Below are 19943 nucleotides of genomic sequence, written 5' to 3' on the forward strand. Positions count from 1 at the left end.
AGAGGGGGGGAGGAAGGGAGAGAGAGGGGGAGGAAGGGAGAGAGAGGGAGGAAGGGAGAGAGAGAGAGAAGGGGAGGAAGGGAGAGGGAGAAAGAGGGGGGGAGAGAGAGGAAGAGATTCCTGCAACAAAGAGGAAACTTTGACTGAGATACCAGGCGAAGACACTGCTTGGGGAAAGACCTTGCTGCATGCACCAGGTAGACAGCTGAGAGAAGGAGAGGGTATGAATGGGAGTCAGGAGGACTCCTCTGGGAGCCTGGTTTCTGGCATTGAGGGGCTTCCCCCCTTGCCCAAGGGTCTGAGCGGGATCCTCAATTCCAGCGGCGGTTCCTGGAGGGACGTGGAGAGGCTCTACGCCAAGAAGACTATGATCCAGGATGAGCTGAGCCGGCCCCACTTGGCCACCGAGAAGTTCCTGAGGAACAAGCCGGCCAATCTGGACGCAGCCCTGGCCTTATTGAGGAAGGAGATGGTAAGCCAAGGCACCTACTGTACACCCCTCCATCCTCCCTCCCTCTCCCTAACCCAACCCAACCCATTGGCAAAGAAAAGTCATAGAGCACCGGGAAGAGAGGACCGTCGGCCCATCAAGCCCTGCTTTTTTTTTTAGATTACATTCCCTTACAGTGTGGAAACAGGCCCTTAGGCCCAACAAGTCTTTCCTACCCTCCGAAGAGTAACCCACCCAGACCCATTTCCCTCTGACAAATCCACCTGACACTACAGACAATTTAATAACCATGGGGCAGGAAAATCGACATTTCGGGCAAAAGCCCTTCAACAGGCTTCATTCCTGATGAAGGGCTTTTGCCCGAAACGTCGATTTTCTTGCTCCTTGGATGCTGCCTGACCTGCTGTGCTTTTCCAGCACCACTCTAATCTAGACTCTGATCTCCAGCATCTACAGTCCTCACTTTTTGCCCAATTTAACAACCATGTCCCAGGCCTTGCGTGCCTTGCAAGTGCACAGGGTCATACAGCAGGGAAACAGACCCTTCAGTCCAACTGTGAGGCTTGCCATTACTGGTCAGTGTGTGGAGTACAGGAGTGGGGATCTCATGTTGGTGGCTGTACAGGACATTGGTGAGGCCACTTTTGGAACACTGCGTTTAATTCTGGTCTCCCTGCTATAGCAAAGATGTTGTTAAACTTGAAAGGGTTCAGAAAGGATTTGCAAGGATGTTGCCAGGGGTTTGAGCTATAGGGAGACGGTGAATAGGTTGGGTTATTCTCCCTGGAGTGTTGGAGGCTGTCTGTGCTGACAAGATATTCTAAATTAATCTAGTCCCATTTGCCAGCATTTGGCACACATCCCTCTTAAACCCTTCCTATTCATATACCCATCCAAATGCCTTTTAAATGTTAATTGTACCAGCCTCCACCACCTCCTCTGGCAGCTCATTCCATACACGTACCACCCTCTGTGGAAAAAGTTGCCCCTTAGGTCCCTTTTATATCTTTTCCCTCTCACCTTAAACCTATGCCCCTCTAGTTTTGGACTCCCCTACACTGTGGAAAAGACCTTGCCTATTCACCCTATCCATGCCCCCTCATGATTTTATAAAGCTCTATAAGGTCACCCCTCAGCCTCCGATGCTCCAGGGAAAACAGCCCCAGCCTGTTCAGCCTCTCCCTATAGCTCAAACCCTCCAACCCTGACGACACCCTTACAAACCTTTTCTGAACTCTTTCAAGTTTCACAATATCTGTGCTAAAGCGGTCCAGTGTTGTTGCCACTACAGCCATTGTCTCCTGGCATTTACCACCTTGTATCTTCAGGGTACCCTGACCACACAATGCAGACCCATGACTCTGGGTTGATGGTGCTGTATTGCCATCCATAGCGGACGATCGTTCCAGGGATGAGGAACGTTGGTCACGTGGATAGATTGGGGCTGCTTTCCTCGGAGGAGGTGATTTGATAGAGATTTTAAAAATTCTGAAGGGTCTCGGGCAGGATAAGGAGAAACCATTTCCCCCTCCGATCAAAGATTTGAGAATGAGGGGATGTGGATTTATGGTAATGAGGGATAAAGCAAAGTTAAGACAAGGAAAATCTATTTTTTTTCCCCACAGCAAGTGGTTAGGTTCTGGGATGTATTGCCTGAGATTGTGATGGAATCATAGAGATGTACGAGATGGAAATGTGTTGCTGGAAAAGCGCAGCAGGTCAGGCAGCATCTAGGGAACAGGAGAATCGACGTTTCGGGCATTAGCCCTTCTTCAGGAATGAGGAAGAGCTAATGCCCGAAACATCGATTCTCCTGTTCCCTAGATGCTGCCTGATTGGGGCTGCTTTCCTCGGAGGAGGTGATTTGATAGAGATTTTAAAAATTCTGAAGGGTCTCGGGCAGGATAAGGAGAAACCATTTCCCCCTCCGATCAAAGATTTGAGAATGAGGGGATGTGGATTTATGGTAATTAGGGATAAAGCAAAGTTAAGACAAGGAAAATCTATTTTTCTTCCCCACAGCAAGTGGTTAGGTTCTGGGATGTATTGCCTGAGATTGTGATGGAATCATAGTGATGTACAGCATGGAAACAGACCCTTCGGTCCAACTTGTCCATGCTGACCTGATATCCCAACCCAATCTAGTCCCAGGTGCCAGCACCCGGCCCATATCCCTCCAAACTCTTCCTATTCATATACCCATCCAGATGCCTTTTAAATGTTGCAATTGTACCAGCCTCCACCACATACTCTGGCAACTCATTCCATACACGTACCACCCTCATGTGATCTACTTGAAACTTGCAGAGAGGGGGCTAGATAGTGTGGACATGGAGAAGATGTTTCCACTATTAGCAGAGGTCAGGGGCACAGCCTCAGAGGGAAAGGATGACCCTTGAGAATGGAGATGAAGGGAAACTTCTTCAGCCGGAGGGTAGTGAATCTGTGGAACTCATTGTCACAGAGGGCTGTGGAAGCCTAGTGACTGAGTGTCAGAGCTAGGGGTTCTTGATTGGTATGGGGATCAAGGGTTACGGGGAGAAGGCAGGAGAATGGGGCTGAGGAACGCAGAAGCTATGATCAAACGTCAGAGCAGACTTGGTGGACCGAATGACCTAATTCTGCTCCTATATCTAATGGATATGGTCAGGCTAAGCGAACTGGCAATAACTTGCCAGGTATATGGGAACATTCAAGGCTATGCACTTTGGCAGGAACAAGAGCTGAATATTACTTAAATGGGAAAAGAGTGCAAAATGCTACAACGCAGAGGGAATTGGATGTCCTTGCGATGAATTACATAAAAGCTAGCATTCAAATTCCGAGGTAATAGGGAAGGCAAATGGAATGTTGGCCTTTATTTCAAAGGAAATGCAGGCATAAAAACAGGGAGTACTTACTAAAACCATACAAGGCATTGGTCAGACTACAGCAGGAGTGTTGTGTAAATTTTGGGTTGCCTTATCTAAAGCATTGGAGGCAGTCCAGGTAAGGATGACTTGACTGATCCTGGTTATGGAGGGATTTTCTTTTTAATGAGGAGAGGTTGAGGAAGTTGGGTCTGTGCTCATTGGAGCTTAGAAGAATGAGAGGCAACCTTATTAAAACATGCAAGATTTGTAGACGGCTTGAGAGAGTAGATATGCAGAGGTTACAGAGTCATACAGCACGGAAACAGACCCTTTGGCCCAACCGGCCCATGCCGACCACAATCCCAAGCTAAACTAGTCCCACCTGCCTGCTCCTGGCCCATATCCCTCCAAACCCTTTCCCATTCATGTCCTTATCCAAATGTCTTTCAAACATTGTAACTGTACTCTCATCCAATACTTCCTCTTGAAATTCATTTCACACATGAACCACTCTCTGTTTAAAAAAAATTGCCCCTCATGTCTTTATTAAATCTTTCTCCTCTCACCTTTTTAAAAAAAAATGTGACCCCTAGTCTTGAAATCCCTCACCCTGAGGAAAAGACACCTGTCATTCAGCTTACGTATACCCCTCATGATTTTATAAACCTCTATAAGGTCACCCCTCAACCTCCTACGCTGCAGAGAAAGAAGTCCCGGCCTCCTTATAACTCAAACCTTGTATTCCCATCCAGGTAAAGCTCTTCTGAACCCTCTCCAGCTTAAAATATCCTTTGTTGTTCCTTCTTGTGGGAGTGTCCAGGGCTGATGGCATAATTTCAGAATAAGGGGTCACACATTTAAGATGGAGATGAGGAGGAATTTCTTCTCACATAAGATAGGGAAACTGAGGAATTCTTTACTGCAGAGAGCTTTCAGTACTGGGTTATTAGGTAGATTCAGAGCTAACAAAGACTGATTCCTAATCAGTTCGGGGAAAAGGCAGGAAAGTGGAGTTGAAGATGATCAGATCAGCCATGGTCTCATTGAATGCTGGAGTAGACCTAATGGGCCGAATGGCCTACTTCTGTTCCTACGTCTACTGGATCTTTTTATACGTCCATGTGAGAAGGTAGAGTTTAACGCCCCACTTGAAAAAAGGCTCATCTGAGAGGTTAACACTCCCTCACTACTGCAAGGCCAATGTCAGCCTGCATTGTGTGCTCAAGTCTTTGTCAGACTGGAATCCAGTTCACACACAGGTTTCCATAGGCCAGTTTTTAGCTGATGTTCGTATTGGGATCCATTTGCAGGCACGCTGACTCTAACTGGGGTACGGCTCCCACATACGCACACTCACTCTTACTGGAGTACATTATCTCTCTCTCTCACTCTCTCTCTCTCTTACTCACGCCTCTCACTCTCTCTTTCTCTCTTCTCTCTCACTCACGCTCTCCTTTCTCTCCCTGAGGTACGGGATCCCACCCACACACTCTCTCACTGACACTAACTGGGGCATGGGATCCCACACACACACTCTGACACTAACTGGGGCATGGGATCCCACACACACACTCTGACACTAACTGGGGCACGGGATCCCTCACACACACTCTGACACTAACTGGGGCACGGGATCCCTCACACACACTCTGACACTAACTGGGGCACGGGATCCCTCACACACACTCTGACACTAACTGGGGCACGGGATCCCTCACACACACTCTGACACTAACTGGGGCACGGGATCCCTCACACACACTCTGACACTAACTGGGGCACGGGATCCCTCACACACACTCTGACACTAACTGGGGCACGGGATCCCTCACACACACTCTGACACTAACTGGGGCACGGGATCCCTCACACACACTCTGACACTAACTGGGGCACGGGATCCCTCACACACACTCTGACACTAACTGGGGCACGGGATCCCTCACACACACTCTGACACTAACTGGGGCACGGGATCCCTCACACACACTCTGACACTAACTGGGGCACGGGATCCCTCACACACACTCTGACACTAACTGGGGCACGGGATCCCTCACACACACTCTGACACTAACTGGGGCACGGGATCCCTCACATACACTCTGACACTAACTGGGGCACGGGATCCCTCACACACACTCTGACACTAACTGGGGCACGGGATCTCTCACACACACACTCTGACTAACTGGGGCGCACGGGATCCCACACACACACTCTGACTCTAACTGGGGCACGGGATCCCACACACACACTCTGACACTAACTGGGGCACGGGATCCCACACACACACTCTGACTCTAACTGGGGCACGGGATCCCTCACACACACTCTGACACTAACTGGGGCACGGGATCCCTCACACACACTCTGACTCTAACTGGGGCACGGGATCCCTCACACATACACTCTGACACTAACTGGGGCACGGGATCCCTCACATACACTCTGACACTAACTGGGGCACGGGATCCCTCACACACACTCTGACACTAACTGGGGCACGGGATCTCTCACACACACTCTGACACTAACTGGGGCACGGGATCCCACACACACACTCTGACACTAACTGGGGCACAGGATCTCTCACACACACACTGACACTAACTGGGGCACGGGATCCCTCACACACACACTGACTCTGAAACTGGGGCACGGGATCCCTCACACACACTCTGACACTAACTGGGGCACGGGATCCCACACACACTCTGACACTAACTGGGGCACAGGATCTCTCACACACACTCTGACACTAACTGGGGCACGGGATCCCACACACACACTCTGACACTAACTGGGATACGGGATCCCTCAAACACACTCTGACACTAACTGGGGCACGGGATCCCTCACACACACTGACTCTGAAACTGGGGCACGGGATCTCTCACACACACTCTGACACTAACTGGGGCAAGGGATCCCACACACACACTCTGACACTAACTGGGGCACGGGATCCCTCACACACACTGACTCTGAAACTGGGGAACGGGATCCCTCACACACACTCTGACACTAACTGGGGCACGGGATCCCTCACACACACTGACTCTGAAACCGGGGCACGGGATCTCTCACACACACTCTGACACTAACTGGGGCACGGGATCCCACACACACACTGACTCTGACACTAACTGGGGTATGGGATCCCTCACACACACTCTGACACTAACTGGGGCACGGGATCCCTCACACACACTCTGACACTAACTGGGGAACGGGATCCCACACACACACTCTGACACTAACTGGGGTATGGGATCCCACCCACACACTCTGACACTAACTGGGGCACGGGATCCCACACACACACTCTGACACTAACTGGGGTATGGGATCCCATACACACACTCTGACACTAACTGGGGCACGGGATCCCTCACACACACTCTGACACTAACTGGGGCACGAGGGCTCTCACACACACACTCTGACACTAACTGGGGTAGGGGATCCCACACACACACTCTGACTCTAACTGGGGCACGGGATCTCTCACACACACTCTGACACTAACTGGGGTATGGGATCCCACACACACACACTCTGACTCTAACTGGGGCACGGGATCTCTCACACACACTCTCTCTCTGAATCTCACTGGGGCACGGGATCCCACACACACACTCTGACTCTAACTGGGGCACGGGATCCCTCACACAGTCACACACACACTCTCCCTCTGACTCTAGCTGGGGCACGGGATCACACACACTTATTTGGGTACGGGCTACACACACATTCTGACTCTCACTGGGGCACGGAATTGATCTCTCTCTCACACATATACCACGAGAGTTAGAGTGTGTATGGGGTCCTCCCCACCTAACACAGACACACACAGACTCTCACTGGGGTGGGCTTGGGGGCGCGCGGATCATGATACTGTACAAACTACAGCTGAACTATTTTCCTTTCCTGTGCATGTACGTATTGGCCTGGAGCTGAGCTCAGCACAGGGAGTGCTCTGGACAAGCTGTGCCTGTCCTGGCCTTGTGTGAACAATGTCTTCCCAGTTTGCTTTTGCTCATGCTGTGCCTGAAAGGGCACTTTGTTTCTTTCTGTCAGATTCAGCACCTGCTGGTGGAAGGCGAGGATTGTGTTTAAGGCCCAGTGGACCTGCAGTCACATCTGCTCCTGTTTATTCAGGCTGTCCAGCCTGTCCTTGCATCTGGCTCACAGGACATCCTGAATAACCCGCTTACCAGCGGTATAGTTAGTCAGGACAGTTCCCTAAGCCCCCTACCCTTTCCTTCTAACTTCCATCAGGCAAACTCTCCAGCTGAAAGGTTCTGCATGGACTAACTCCCTGCACTTGCCAAGCTCCTGTGTAGAAGGAACAGCCACGAGGGGCTTTATGACCCCCCTGCCCCTACCCCCGGGCTCCACCCCATCCCACCTTGACAGTCCAGCCCTTGCTACACCCTCCCTAGCCCAAGCACTCCATTCTGTGCTTCTGCTGAGCACAGTTTAATCAAGAGCGTTTGAAGACATGGGGTTTGGATAAGCAGGCATCCAGACTGATGCACCCTTCCCTTCCCTCTCCCCTAACCCTGGGGTCTCCCACCCACAATCGGGAGTGGGACGCCTGGCTGATTTCTCAGGGAGGGGTGGAGATGACCCCTGGCTGATTACCTCTGACCCTGGGGAGAGTGATTGGCAGCAGAGGAATCATGGCTAATTCTCCCCTGGGGTCACCGGACAACCGTCGGGAAGACTTCTCCCCGAGAGCCTTGAAAACCAGCTGTGGTCTTCTGTCGTTGGTGCCAAGGTGGAGGAGGGGGCAGCTCACAATTGTTCCCCCACACCCCTTGGTACGCCAGGTGTGTTTCCCCGCCTCTGCCCGATCTTGTCTCTCCTCCTCTACAGGTAGGCCTGCGACAGCTCGACATGTCCCTCCTCTGCCAACTGTGGTCGCTGCACGAGTCCATTCAGGACTACAAGGGCCTGTACCAGGACATGACCTCGTCCATGCACTCCTATGCCTCGGAAAATCCCGACTATGATGACGAGGATGAGTTGGAAGCCGACGAGGACGGCTCGGACCGCTGCAAGGACGACGTGGCGCACAAGAGTCTGAAAGTCCCCCCGACGCAGAACTCCCGGGACAAGTGGCTGCAGGATTCTTTCCACATTACAATATAATTATATCGCTTCCAGGTTCTGCCTTTCCTTTTGTAAAAAAAAAAATTCATTCCTGCGATGTGTTTTTCACCGGCAGGGACGAGCATTGTCATCCCTCGTGGAAGTGGTGGTGAGCTGAGAGACTGGGCTCCCGTTACCTAAATGGGGCGGTTAGGGGGTCAGGAAGGCAGATTTCTTTTCCCGTAGCGATGTTAGGGGACTTAGAGCAGCCTCATGACCGCACAGATTCCCGAGCGGGGCAGGCAGGGTCTGGGATGAGAGGGTGGGATTGGTAAAGTGGGAGGGAGGAGAGAACACACAGCAGCATTGCATCTGGTCACTTTTGGAGCTCCCCTTCTCACACCGTCTTGGTTTCCTGATGCATTCCGAATTCCAGTCGACAGGCATGCAGCGGCCTCAGCTCTCCTGTCGACTCAATCCACTGCTCGGGAATTCTTAGCAAGGGATTGTTTCTTCATTCTGACGCAGTCTGCCATAGTCAATTTTCTTTTATCTGCGATCGTAGCAAAATCAGGGCAAACTCTCCCTGTTCAGAATCAGATTTCATACCCCCAGTGAGACTGTGTGTGTGTGAGCCCGTACCCCAGTGAGAGTCTGTGTGTGGGTGTGTGTGTCTGTGTCCATACCCCAGTGAGAGTGTGTGTGTGTCCATGTCCATGTGTGTCCATACCCCAGTGAGAGTATGTGTCAGTGTCCATACCCCAGTGTGTGTGTGTGTGTGTGTGTGTGTGTGAGTCCATACCCCAGTGAGAGTCTCTGTGTCCCTACCCCAGTGAGTGTGTGTGTGTGAGTCCATACCCCAGTGAGAGTGTGTGTGTGTCTGTGTCCATGTGTGTCCATACCCCAGTGAGAGTGTGTGTGTGTGTGTGGCAGCCTGTACCCCAGTGAGAGTCTGTGTGTGTGAGGCAGCCTGTACCCCAGTGAGAGTCTGTATGTGTGCATGTGTGTGGCCCAAACCCTGATAAGGGTGAGTGTGTGTGTCAGAGCCATACCCAAGTAAGAGTCAGTATGTGATCCAGGATTTCTGTCCTGTTCATCTCTTGTAGCTGGCAATGTAATTTGCTGACAATGAAATTGAGATGTTTGTTACTTTGAAACAAAATGCATGTTCATGTTATAAAGTTAGAATTCTGAAATCTATGTTAGAAGACAGGAGTTTTTGTATAATTTATATTTAGCATTGCTTTATTTTTCAGTTGAGCAGCAGACACACGTTAAGTTATACACTATATGGTTTTATCACATGACATGTAACCATTAATTATAAATAAATGAATTTGACTTACCTTTTTTTTTGGATATGCGTTATGCTGCCTGATATTTATGTTCCATCTCAGTGGGGGATTTTGGTGTTCAGAATGGACCATTTTCTACTTTACATCCCCATCAAACACTCCGAGACGGGGAAAGCATGGTGGTTCAGTGATCAGCACTACTGCCTCACAGTGCCAGGGATTTGATGCCACTCTCGGGCGACTGACTGCGTGGAGTTTGCTCATTTTCCATCTATCTGTGTGGGTTTCCTCTGGGTGCTCAGTTACCTCCAACAGTCCAAAGATGTGCAGGTTAGGTGGACTGACTATGCTAAATTGCCCATAGTGTGCAGACTAGGTGGACTGCAGTCATGGGAAATGCAGTCACAGGAATAGGCTAGAGAAGGTGTGTCTGGGTGGGATGTCCTGTGAAGGGGTATTGTGGGCATGATGGGCTGAATGACCTGCTTCCATAATATAGGGATTCTATGATTCATATGTCTACAGACACAGTAAAGCTCTCTCTACTTTTTAAAATTCAAAACAAAGTTCCCTTGACATTGCCCCTATCAAACACTCAAAGCTTAGGAATACCGTGGGGTTAGATACAGTGTAAAACTCCCTCTACTCTTTTTGAATTGAATGTAACCAGAAAGTAAAGCTTCCTCAACATTTTCCCCATCAGGTATTCCTAGGACAGGGACAGCACAGGGTTAGAAACAGAGTAAAGCTCCCTCTACACTGTCCCCCTATCAAACACTCCCAGGACAGGGACAGCACAGGGTTAGATATAGAGTAAAGCTCCTGCTACTAAACAGAATGTAAAGCTCTCTCTACACTTCTGAACTGAAAGTAAAGTGCCCCCATCAGACACTTCCTGGGATAGCATAGAGTTAGATTCAGAGTAATCTCCCCAACTCTCAAACTGGAGTAAAAGTCCCTAGACTCTGCCCCCATCAGACACTCCTAAGACAGGTAAAGCACAGGAACTTGTGCCAATATTGCCAGCCATTGGCAGTGGAATGTGATGCCAATGAAATATGCTTTGTCCTGGATGGTGTCGAGATTCTTGAGTGTTGATGAAGCTGCATTCATCCATCCAGGTAAGTGGGGGAGTATTCCATCACACTCCCGACTTGTGCCTTGGTTGATGGCGGACAGGTTTTAGGGAGTAAGAAAATCGTTGTAGAACTCCCAAGGGTTTCTGAGATTGACAAACATCCCATTCAAAGCGATAGAGCAGATATTTTTGAATCTGTTTGATCAGAGACAGTATCGCCACTCCCTGGAGCAGGTGGGACTTGAACCCGCGTCCACGGACTCAGAGCAGGAACACAACTCCCAGCTTCCCTCTGGTATAAATGGTTTCTCACAGAGCCACCGGGAAGCTGTTAATGGAGGCGATACCCTGGACACCGTCCACAAGGCCAGCATTTACTGCTCCGTGAAATGAGTGCCTTGCTCATTTCAGGAGGCAGTTAAGCGTCTTAAGAACATAGGAACTAGAAGCAAAAGCAGGCCATTCGGCCCCTCGAGCCTGCTCTACTATTCAATAAGATGGTGGCTGAGTCTTTTCATGAGCTGAGCTCCACTTACCCGCCCTCTCACCATAACCCTTTATTCCTTTACTGTTCAAAAACATATCTTTCTTTGCCTTATAAACATTCAGCGACATAGCCTCATTGCGCAGAGAATTCCACAGATTCACATCCCTTTGGGGTGAATAAATTCCTCCTGGGCTCTGTCCGAAATCTGCTCCCTCTTATTTTGAGGCTGAGTCGAACAGGTGGTTGTGGAGAGTAAATGTGGAAGGTGTTGGGGCGTGGTTTCAAGTTTCTGGAGGGTTGTTGGGACTGCACTCCCCCAGACAAGCGGACAGTATTCCATCACACTCCTAACATGTGTCTTGTCAACGGTGGACAAGTTTCTGGGGTTGAGTGGGAGGGTGTTAGGAGGCACATTAATTACTGCAGAATTCCTTAGCCTCTGAGCTGCCCTTTTATCTGGTTCAGTTTCTGGTCAACGGTGGCTCCCAGGATATTGATCATGAGGAATATAGCAATACCAACAAATGTCCAGTGGACAGGTTAAGGGAATACAAGGAGAATCTCATCTTCTCCCACGTTAACGGGTGCAGACTTGACGAGAAAAGACTGTACAGGGCAGCAAGTTGGGGATTGCCCAATCTAAAAAAAACTGTGCAGCTTTCAACTCTTTCCACAGGGGAACCTCAATGCCATTTCCAGCTTTGAGAAAGAAGAAAGAATTGCATTTCTGTAGCACCTTTCACAATGCCCTAATGTCTTTTACACTGCTTTTGAAACATAAAGTACGAAACAGGGCAGGCGATTTATACACAGCACAGTTCCATGGATGGCTCTGTGTATGTCACCTGTGGCCAGGTTAGAATCGATAGACTCAAGTCTAACTTCAAGGCTATGCCGTGAAAAAGAACGAGGCTGAAGCTCCAGTGTCACACAGAGGAGGTGCTGCACTGTCACAGGTGACATCTCTCAATGAGAGGTGAAACCAAAGTCTACGCAGGTAGCTTTAAAAGTTGCCACGGCAATATAGAGTCATAGAGCACGGAAACAGACCCTTCAGCCCAACCAGTCCATAATCCCAAACTAGACTAGTCCCACCTGCCTGCTCCTGACCCATATCCCTCCAAACCCTTTCCTATTCACGTCCTTATCCAAATGTCTTTTAAACATTGTTACCATACCCACATCCCCCACTTCCTCAGGATGTTCATTCTACACACCACCCTCTGTGTTTAGTATGCTGTCGAAGATCTGGTTAGTTATCCCCTATATCCTGGTCAGTACTGATTTACCTAAAGGACGTTTCTCCTTGTGGGGAGACTAAAATTAGGGCACATCATTTAATGTTTAAGTCAGAGGTTGAGGAGAAATATTTTCTCGATGAGGATGTGGAATGTTCATCCCCAGATGGTAGTGGAGTCTGTGTGAAATATCATTTAATATTTTAAAAGAATATATATACTTTTAAGAACAATGTCTAGAGTCACAGTCATGGAAACAGACCCTTCGGTCCAACCAGTCCATACTGACCACAATTTTAAACTAAACTAAACCTTCCTGCCCATTCCCCAGCTGATTGCCTGAGAGTCCAATCTAACCCCCTCCATAAAGTCATACAGCACAGAAACAGACCCTTCAGCCCAACCAGTCCAAACTAGACCCACCTGCCTGCTCCTGGCCCATATCCTTTCCTATTCATGCACTTATCCAATGTCTTTTAAGCCCATATCCACTACTTCCTCAGTAAGTTCATTCCAAACACAAACCACCATCTGTGTAAAACATTCACCCCTCGTGTCTTTTTCAAATCCCTCTCCTCACCTTAAAAATGTGTCCCCTGTTTTTGAAATTCCCCATCCCAGGGGAAAGACAACTATCATTAACTCTGTCTATACCCTTCATTATTTTATAAGCTTCTGTCAGGTCGCCTCTCAGGCTCCAGGGAAAGGAGTCCCATTTACAAGAAAGTTGCCAGTGCTTGAAAATTGTAACTGCAGGGAAAAGGTGGTGGGACTAGGATTGTTTTCCCTAGAACAGAGGCAGCAGTGGGGTGATTTAATTGAGTTGTGCAGAATCATGAGGGATTTGAGGAGAGTACACAAGAAAAACAGGTTTTCCCTCGGGGAAAAGTCAACTCCCAGGGGGCACAGATTTAAGGTGATCGGTCGAAGGGTTGGAGAAGCTTTGAGGAGACTATTTTTTTATTCCAGAGGAAGGTACGTGTCTGGAATTCACTGCCCAGTTGGCAATTGAGGTGGAAATCCTCAATTCATGTGAGACGAATCTGGATCTATACCTGCTGTAACCTACAAGGCTCCAGGTCAAGTGCTGTAGAGTAGGATTAGAATGGGCGGTTTGTTTATTTGGCCGGCTGAATGGCCATTTTTTGGACTGTAACTTTTTTATGGTTCTGCAGGTCTTTTAAGTTTATTCCAGGCCGAATTAGATATCTGCTTGACGGATAACAGAACTGAGGATTATGGGGTGCAAACAGACATAGAGACCACAACCAGATCAGACATGATTTTACTGATCACAAGTACTGAGTCGTGGAGCAGGGTTAAAGGACCAAGCAGTCTACTGTCATCCTGCTCGTAGGATTTTGAGACTAGGGGGCACCTTTTTAAGGTGGGAGGAGAGAGATTTAAAAAAGGACACGAGGGCCAATGCTTTTACAGAGGGTGGTTCACGTGTGAAATGAACTTCCTGAGGAAGTGGTGGACTGTGGGTACAGTTACAACATTTAAAAGACATTTGGATAAGATTAGATTACATTAGATTAATTACAGTGTGCAAACAGGCCCTTTGGCCCAACAAGTCCACACCGACCCTCCGAAGAGCAACCCACCCAGACCCATTCCCCTACATTTACCCCTTCACCTAACACTTCGGGTAATTTAGCCTGGCCAATTCACCCAACCTGCACATCTTTGGACTGTGAGAAGAAACCGGAGCACCCGGAGGAAACCCATGCAGACATGGGGAGAATGTGCAAACTCCACACAGACAATTATAGGAAAGGGTTTGGAGGGATATGGGCCAGGAACAGACAAGTGGGACTCATTTACTTTGGGGGTTAGATTTGGCATGGGCTGGCTTTGATACACAACTGTTTTTTGAAAAAAAGCCACATTATCTGGTCAATATCACATTGCTCTTTGTAGATTATTGATTGCAAACCAACCGCCACATTAAAACAATCACTACACTTCAAATTCGTTTTTAACAAATGCAAGGCACTTTGGTGGTTGTGAAAGGCGCTATACAAATGCAAGTTTTTTTTATTATTCTCCACTTCTTCCATTCGCTCAGAACCTATCGATAGCATTTCTGTCTCTTCCCCCATGCTGACGAAAAACCATCTACCTGAAATCTTAACTCCCACTTACTTAACTCTTAACTCTCCACTTACACTGCCTAACCAACCGAGTATATCATGTAATTCTGTTTCGATACTGCTGAGTAAATCTGGATGCAAAGTTTGGTCTGGTCTGGTTTGAATTGTTTGGCCAGTGATTCTGCAGATCAGAAAATATCTCAATTTTCAACTGCAGGTCAACATTTGAATCTTTAAAAATGGGATTGCTGTGTGTTGGAATATTCCTGCTTAATAAATCTTCCATATATACTTTTTTTTAAACAATAATGTTAAGTTTGAACTTTACATTTCGTGTGTAAAGGTGGTGGGGGTGAGGCATGGTTTTTAGTTTGATTCCATACAGTTGGTTTGTGCCCAGTACCGAGGAGTCTGGAGATTTGGATGTGTGTGTGCATTTTAATGATGCTTCAGTGCTGTTAAAGTGGAGGCGGGAGCTAACAGTGCAGTGAAATAGAGAATTGTTGAAGAACTCACTGTCAGAGGAGCAAATCCATATATCTGGTGTGTGTGTGTGCGTGCTAGAGAGGAGGTTGCTGCAGTAAAGCAAGAAATGTGGCAGAAAACTGCTGAGCTTAGGGAACTCGTGTTTGCTCTGAAGTAAGTGTTTAATTCGCCGTCTGCTTTAGGTATCTCAAGGACAGATACTAGCTGAAGAAAGACAGCATCTGGTAAACGTACAGAAATTTGCCAAAAGGAAGCCAGTTACAGCTGTGCCAGCCTGACCAAGAAGCCTTAGTATGGAGATGGTTGCTGAGGCTTGAGTGTTTTTTTTTTAAGATTAGATTAGACTTGTTGCTTCGGCCCAACAAGTCCACACCGACCCGCCGAAGCGCAACCCACCCATACCCCTACATTTACCCCTTACCTAACACTATGGGCAATTTAGCATGGCCAATTCACCTGACCTGCACATCTTTGGACTGTGGGAGGAAACCGGAGCACCCGGAGGAAACCCACGCAGACACAGGGAGAATGTGCAAACTCCACACAGTCGATCGCCTGAGGCGGGAATTGAACCCGGGTCTCTGGCGCTCTGGCGTTTGTAAGGATATTGCTGAGATAAAAAGGGGTACAGATAGACAACAATGTGTAAATACCATAATCGATCGTGAATTGAAATAGAAAACGGGACTGCTCTCAAAAACTGAGGATTGTGGAAGGATTTGCTGCATTTTGAAAAGCAACTTATTGAAGCCCGATCTAAGTGGTGTTTACACTAGTTAGTTGCAGATGAGCTGTCACCAGGGCATGGGTGCAAAGTGAGAGTCAACTGGCAACACGTAGCAGATTGGTTTATGGAGTGGTGTCCAACTGATGACAAAGGGTACTTGCCTGCTAACTGCTAGGCGATTGGTTCCTAGGCAACTTGTAGGGGTAAACACTAACGCCAGAAGCTTCCCGACCTCCAGAGAGGGAAGTGGTGTGTGTTTCTCAGTGAATAAAAGATATCTGCAGCTGGAGAAAGGCAACATTCTTCTCCCACCAGTGGCTATAATCAGCTGCTTTTAACTGATGTATAATTTGTGAACCAGTCACTGTGTCTCATGCAAAGGTGGGAAAAGTATTTGCAGCAGACAGACTGAAAAAACTAGTGAGTAAAGAATGGTCTTAGTGAACCCTGCAGACAGGAACCATTGACCTTCCTTACTAGCTTTTGTATCCACTGATCTTGACACTGATTTTTTTTTGTCTGTCTGCGTGTGTCTGTATATGTTTGTGCAAGGGTAATTTTCTAAAGATAGTTTCAACTGGTACAGGCTATATCGACAGCTCATTGTTGTTTATCTGTGGTTGGGATCTATTCATTTGTAATAAATTGTCATTCTTGTTAAGTGCAGAAACTTAGTCCCTGTTTCCTGTCTACAAAAAGGCAGGTAATACAGGGGTTCTGTGCATGTTGAGCTTAGCTTTTAGTTTTGAGATGACTTCAGGACTCGTTTTCCAGCACACAGCCCCCATGAGGTGACATATAAGCATAAGCAATCCTTTTTATTCGTTACAATGCTAAAAGACATTTGGATAAGTCCATGAATGGGAAAGATTTGACACAGGCAGGTGGGACTAGATTGGTTTGGGAACATGGTTGGCATGGACTAGTTGCATTGATTCCTGTGCTGTATGTCTCTATGACAGAGAAAATTGATTTATGTGACTGCTCCACAAGCATGGGATCAGACGGGGAGGCACACCAACATGAACTGCTAGAGTCGGTACAGGGTCTGAACCTGTGTTTACTGACCTTGATTCTGCACCACTTTCAATTCACCAAGCCAACTAAACTAACCAGACCAATGGATAAAAGAGGTAGTAGAATTTTGAATCGTTTTCTGCAATCTATAGTGGAATTCTTCCAACCTTTTTGACTAACACACAAACAAATCAAGACTGGGAGTAGACTTTTCAGGTCCTGGAGCATATCTCGTCAATCAATGAGGTTGTGACAGCTGATTGTAACCTTAAAACCACATCCTTGCCTTACCCCAATAATCTTTCATTCCCTTGTTTAAGAGGGATCTACCTAACTCTGAATATTTTAGGACTCTACTTCCACCATCTTTTCAGGGGAAGAGTTTAAAAGATGCATGACTCCTGAGATTTTGTTTTGCCCAATCTCTATCTTAAACTCTGCTTTTTGAAAAGTCTAGTGTGACGTAGTTTATGTTTTATTATTCTTGTTTAATAGTTATTTGTGTTAAAAGCATAGTAGTGGATTCTTGTAAATTTATTACTGACCTCCATGCTTATTAAAAAAAAAGAATCTCTGTTCCAGACAGGTTCTCGTTCGGAGATCTGAATCATCCACAATTCACATTGACTGGGATCAAAACAACGTGGCCTCAAACTTAAAGACATCTGTGAATTCTTAAAGGAACAAGGGTGCAGAGAACATTTACCAGGACGGTGCCTGGTCTAGAAGATTTAACGTATGAAAAGAGATTGAATAACCTCGGATTGTTTTCACTTGAAAGACAAAGGCTGAAGGGCGATCTGACAGAAGTCTACAAACTTATGAGGGTGGATAATCAGAAGCGGTTTCCCAGAGTGGAAAGGTCAACTGCAAGAGGGCACAGGTTTAAGGTGGAAGGTTTACAGGACAAGTACAGGGATCATTTTTCACACAGTGGTGACAGGTGCCAGTGGGGGTGGAGGAAGCAAACACATTCGCAATTTTAAGGCATATCTTGATAAGATGCAGAGGGATAGAAACAGTGTGTGGGCAATAAGTAGCAGGTCTAAACAAGAATTAGGAATTGGTGCAGACCTGGTGGGCCAAAGAGCCTGTTCCTACGCTGTATTGTTCTTTGATTGTTATCAAGACTTCTCTGGGCGTAGAAGATGTAATAGAAGACCATTTGAAATTGAAGGATAAACTGGGAGTTTGTGGAATATTTGAAAGTAGAAATATAAGGAGGATCTTGTGAGGATGATGTGTTTAAAGTGATTACCCAGCATTTAGAATTAAATGGAGAGAAACCTGAAACTGATCTAAGACTAGCTGAGATTCAGATCGGAATGAGAAAACTTGAATTGGAGGAAACAGGAACAACAAAAAGCTGGGGGAAAAAAAGAGAAATGGATTGAAAAACTGAAATAAAAGGCTGAACCGTCAGGAGAGGAGAAAGAAATGAGCGATGGAAAGGGAAGTGAAAAACCTAGAACTCCAGAGAGAGAGAGTGAGAGATCAGACATGAGTCATCTGAAGAAAAGCTGAAAGGAAGAAAGACAATAGCTCAAAGGATTATTTTGATTCCATGGACGATTTTAACTAAAAATCTTCAACTTTGTGCCTAAATTTAGAGGATACACCTGAAAAATGTTACCTTATTTGAAGAGATAGCTGTGAAAAATTGAAGTGGGCTGAAAGACCTCAGTTATACAATGTCCTGACAGATACAGCTATGAATGTATATACAGCAGCCTGTCAGAACATCCATCTACTTATTATTAGGAGGATCACATTGTTTTATTTTCTTTACTTCCAAGGATGCAGAAGGAATGACTGCGCTTTTGAAAACCAGTTTCTGGAACTCATTGAGAGTTGTGTTTACATCGTTGCTTTGTAGGGGTCGCACAACTGAGGTTTGGCCAGCAACAGTTCATTGGCTGGTTTGTGCACTTGTGACCCATTGTGAATACCAGAGATTATCAGCCCAGACAATAGCTCTGTGACTAGCTCCTGGACAGGAGTCAACGTGGGCGTTTCCAATAGAAGGGGAGAAGCCTCTGGATTGCTGAAAGAGCAGATTCTGTGTCTCTCTCTGTCCGCAGTAAAAGTACCTGAAGCCTGAAAAAAGCCAGTTATCTTCTCCCACCAGCTGCTGTAGGCTGCTGCCTTCAAGCAGCAATGAAGAGACTTTGTAATTAATGTACCAATCACTCTGTGCCATCTGCAAAGAAGTGAAAGAACCTGACAGAGATTGAAGAACAGGAAGTCTTGGGAAGTAAAGGGAACATCTCATTGAACTCATTGTCCCAGCCATAACACCAATGTAAATGTGGGTTTGAGGGTTTAAAAACAGGGTTTATGTTTTACCTAATAATTATATGTTGATAGTTCATAGCCTGTTTACCTGTATCTGAAACTTATTTATTTGTACAAGAAAAGTAGCCATTGTTAAGCACAGGAACCTGTTGAGTGTTTTCTGTTAACTTGATTCCATCCGACAGGGTAAATGGGGGACTTTTCAAAGTGTGAGATGACCAAAAAGCATTTGAAAACTGCCAAACAAACTGTGAAAGCAAGATTGCATGGAAGTGCCCACACTGGAAATTTTGTTGCTCGGGATAAGGTATTAAACAATGCCAGCTGTTTCTGGTGAAAGCAAAGTTCACTGGACCTTAACAAATCATAAGGGAAGTTAACGTCATGAATGAAGCAGTTGGGAATTATGTAGTGAGTACTGGAAGAAAAATTGAAGTTAATCTGTTAAAGTTACATGGGAGGATAGTCAGGAGAGTCCTGTGTTTATGGTGAAAGAAGTAGGGAGTAAAATATAATGATCAGAGCGATTTGAGAAAGGATCGGATTTTGAAAATTCTAAATTTGACCCTCCAAAATGGATTGCACAGAGGTGCTTACAAAGTCAAGAGATAAGATAATGCTGTCTCTCTCAGAAGACTTTCAAGGTGACTGCTGGAAGCAATTTCAGACTCAAACATGTGTGTATGTAAGTTAGTCAGGAAAAATATTTCAGTATCATAAGAATCACTGCTGTGTTGGTGTTAATGTAGGGGATGCATCAGACAAAGTAACATCCTTACGGGCTTAATCAGGTAAGTTATCTTAAGTGAGAGAGGAGATCA

At 46.8% G+C, this 19943-nt stretch overlaps 1 protein-coding gene across 1 annotated transcript; it reads left to right on the plus strand.

Moving 5' to 3' along the window:
• Nucleotides 1–64: 64 nt before the first annotated feature.
• On the plus strand, nucleotides 65–8713 carry fam89b (family with sequence similarity 89 member B). The gene is made up of 2 exons (XM_043682650.1): nucleotides 65–472; nucleotides 8188–8713. Exons 1-2 carry the CDS (start codon nucleotides 224–226, stop codon nucleotides 8461–8463), a joined length of 525 nt encoding a protein of 174 aa, XP_043538585.1. The 5' UTR covers nucleotides 65–223; the 3' UTR covers nucleotides 8464–8713.
• The last annotated feature ends 11230 nt before the right edge of the window (nucleotides 8714–19943 follow it).

The sequence above is a fragment of the Chiloscyllium plagiosum genome, chromosome 45 (assembly GCF_004010195.1).
Source record: "Chiloscyllium plagiosum isolate BGI_BamShark_2017 chromosome 45, ASM401019v2, whole genome shotgun sequence".
NCBI lineage: Eukaryota > Metazoa > Chordata > Chondrichthyes > Orectolobiformes > Hemiscylliidae > Chiloscyllium > Chiloscyllium plagiosum.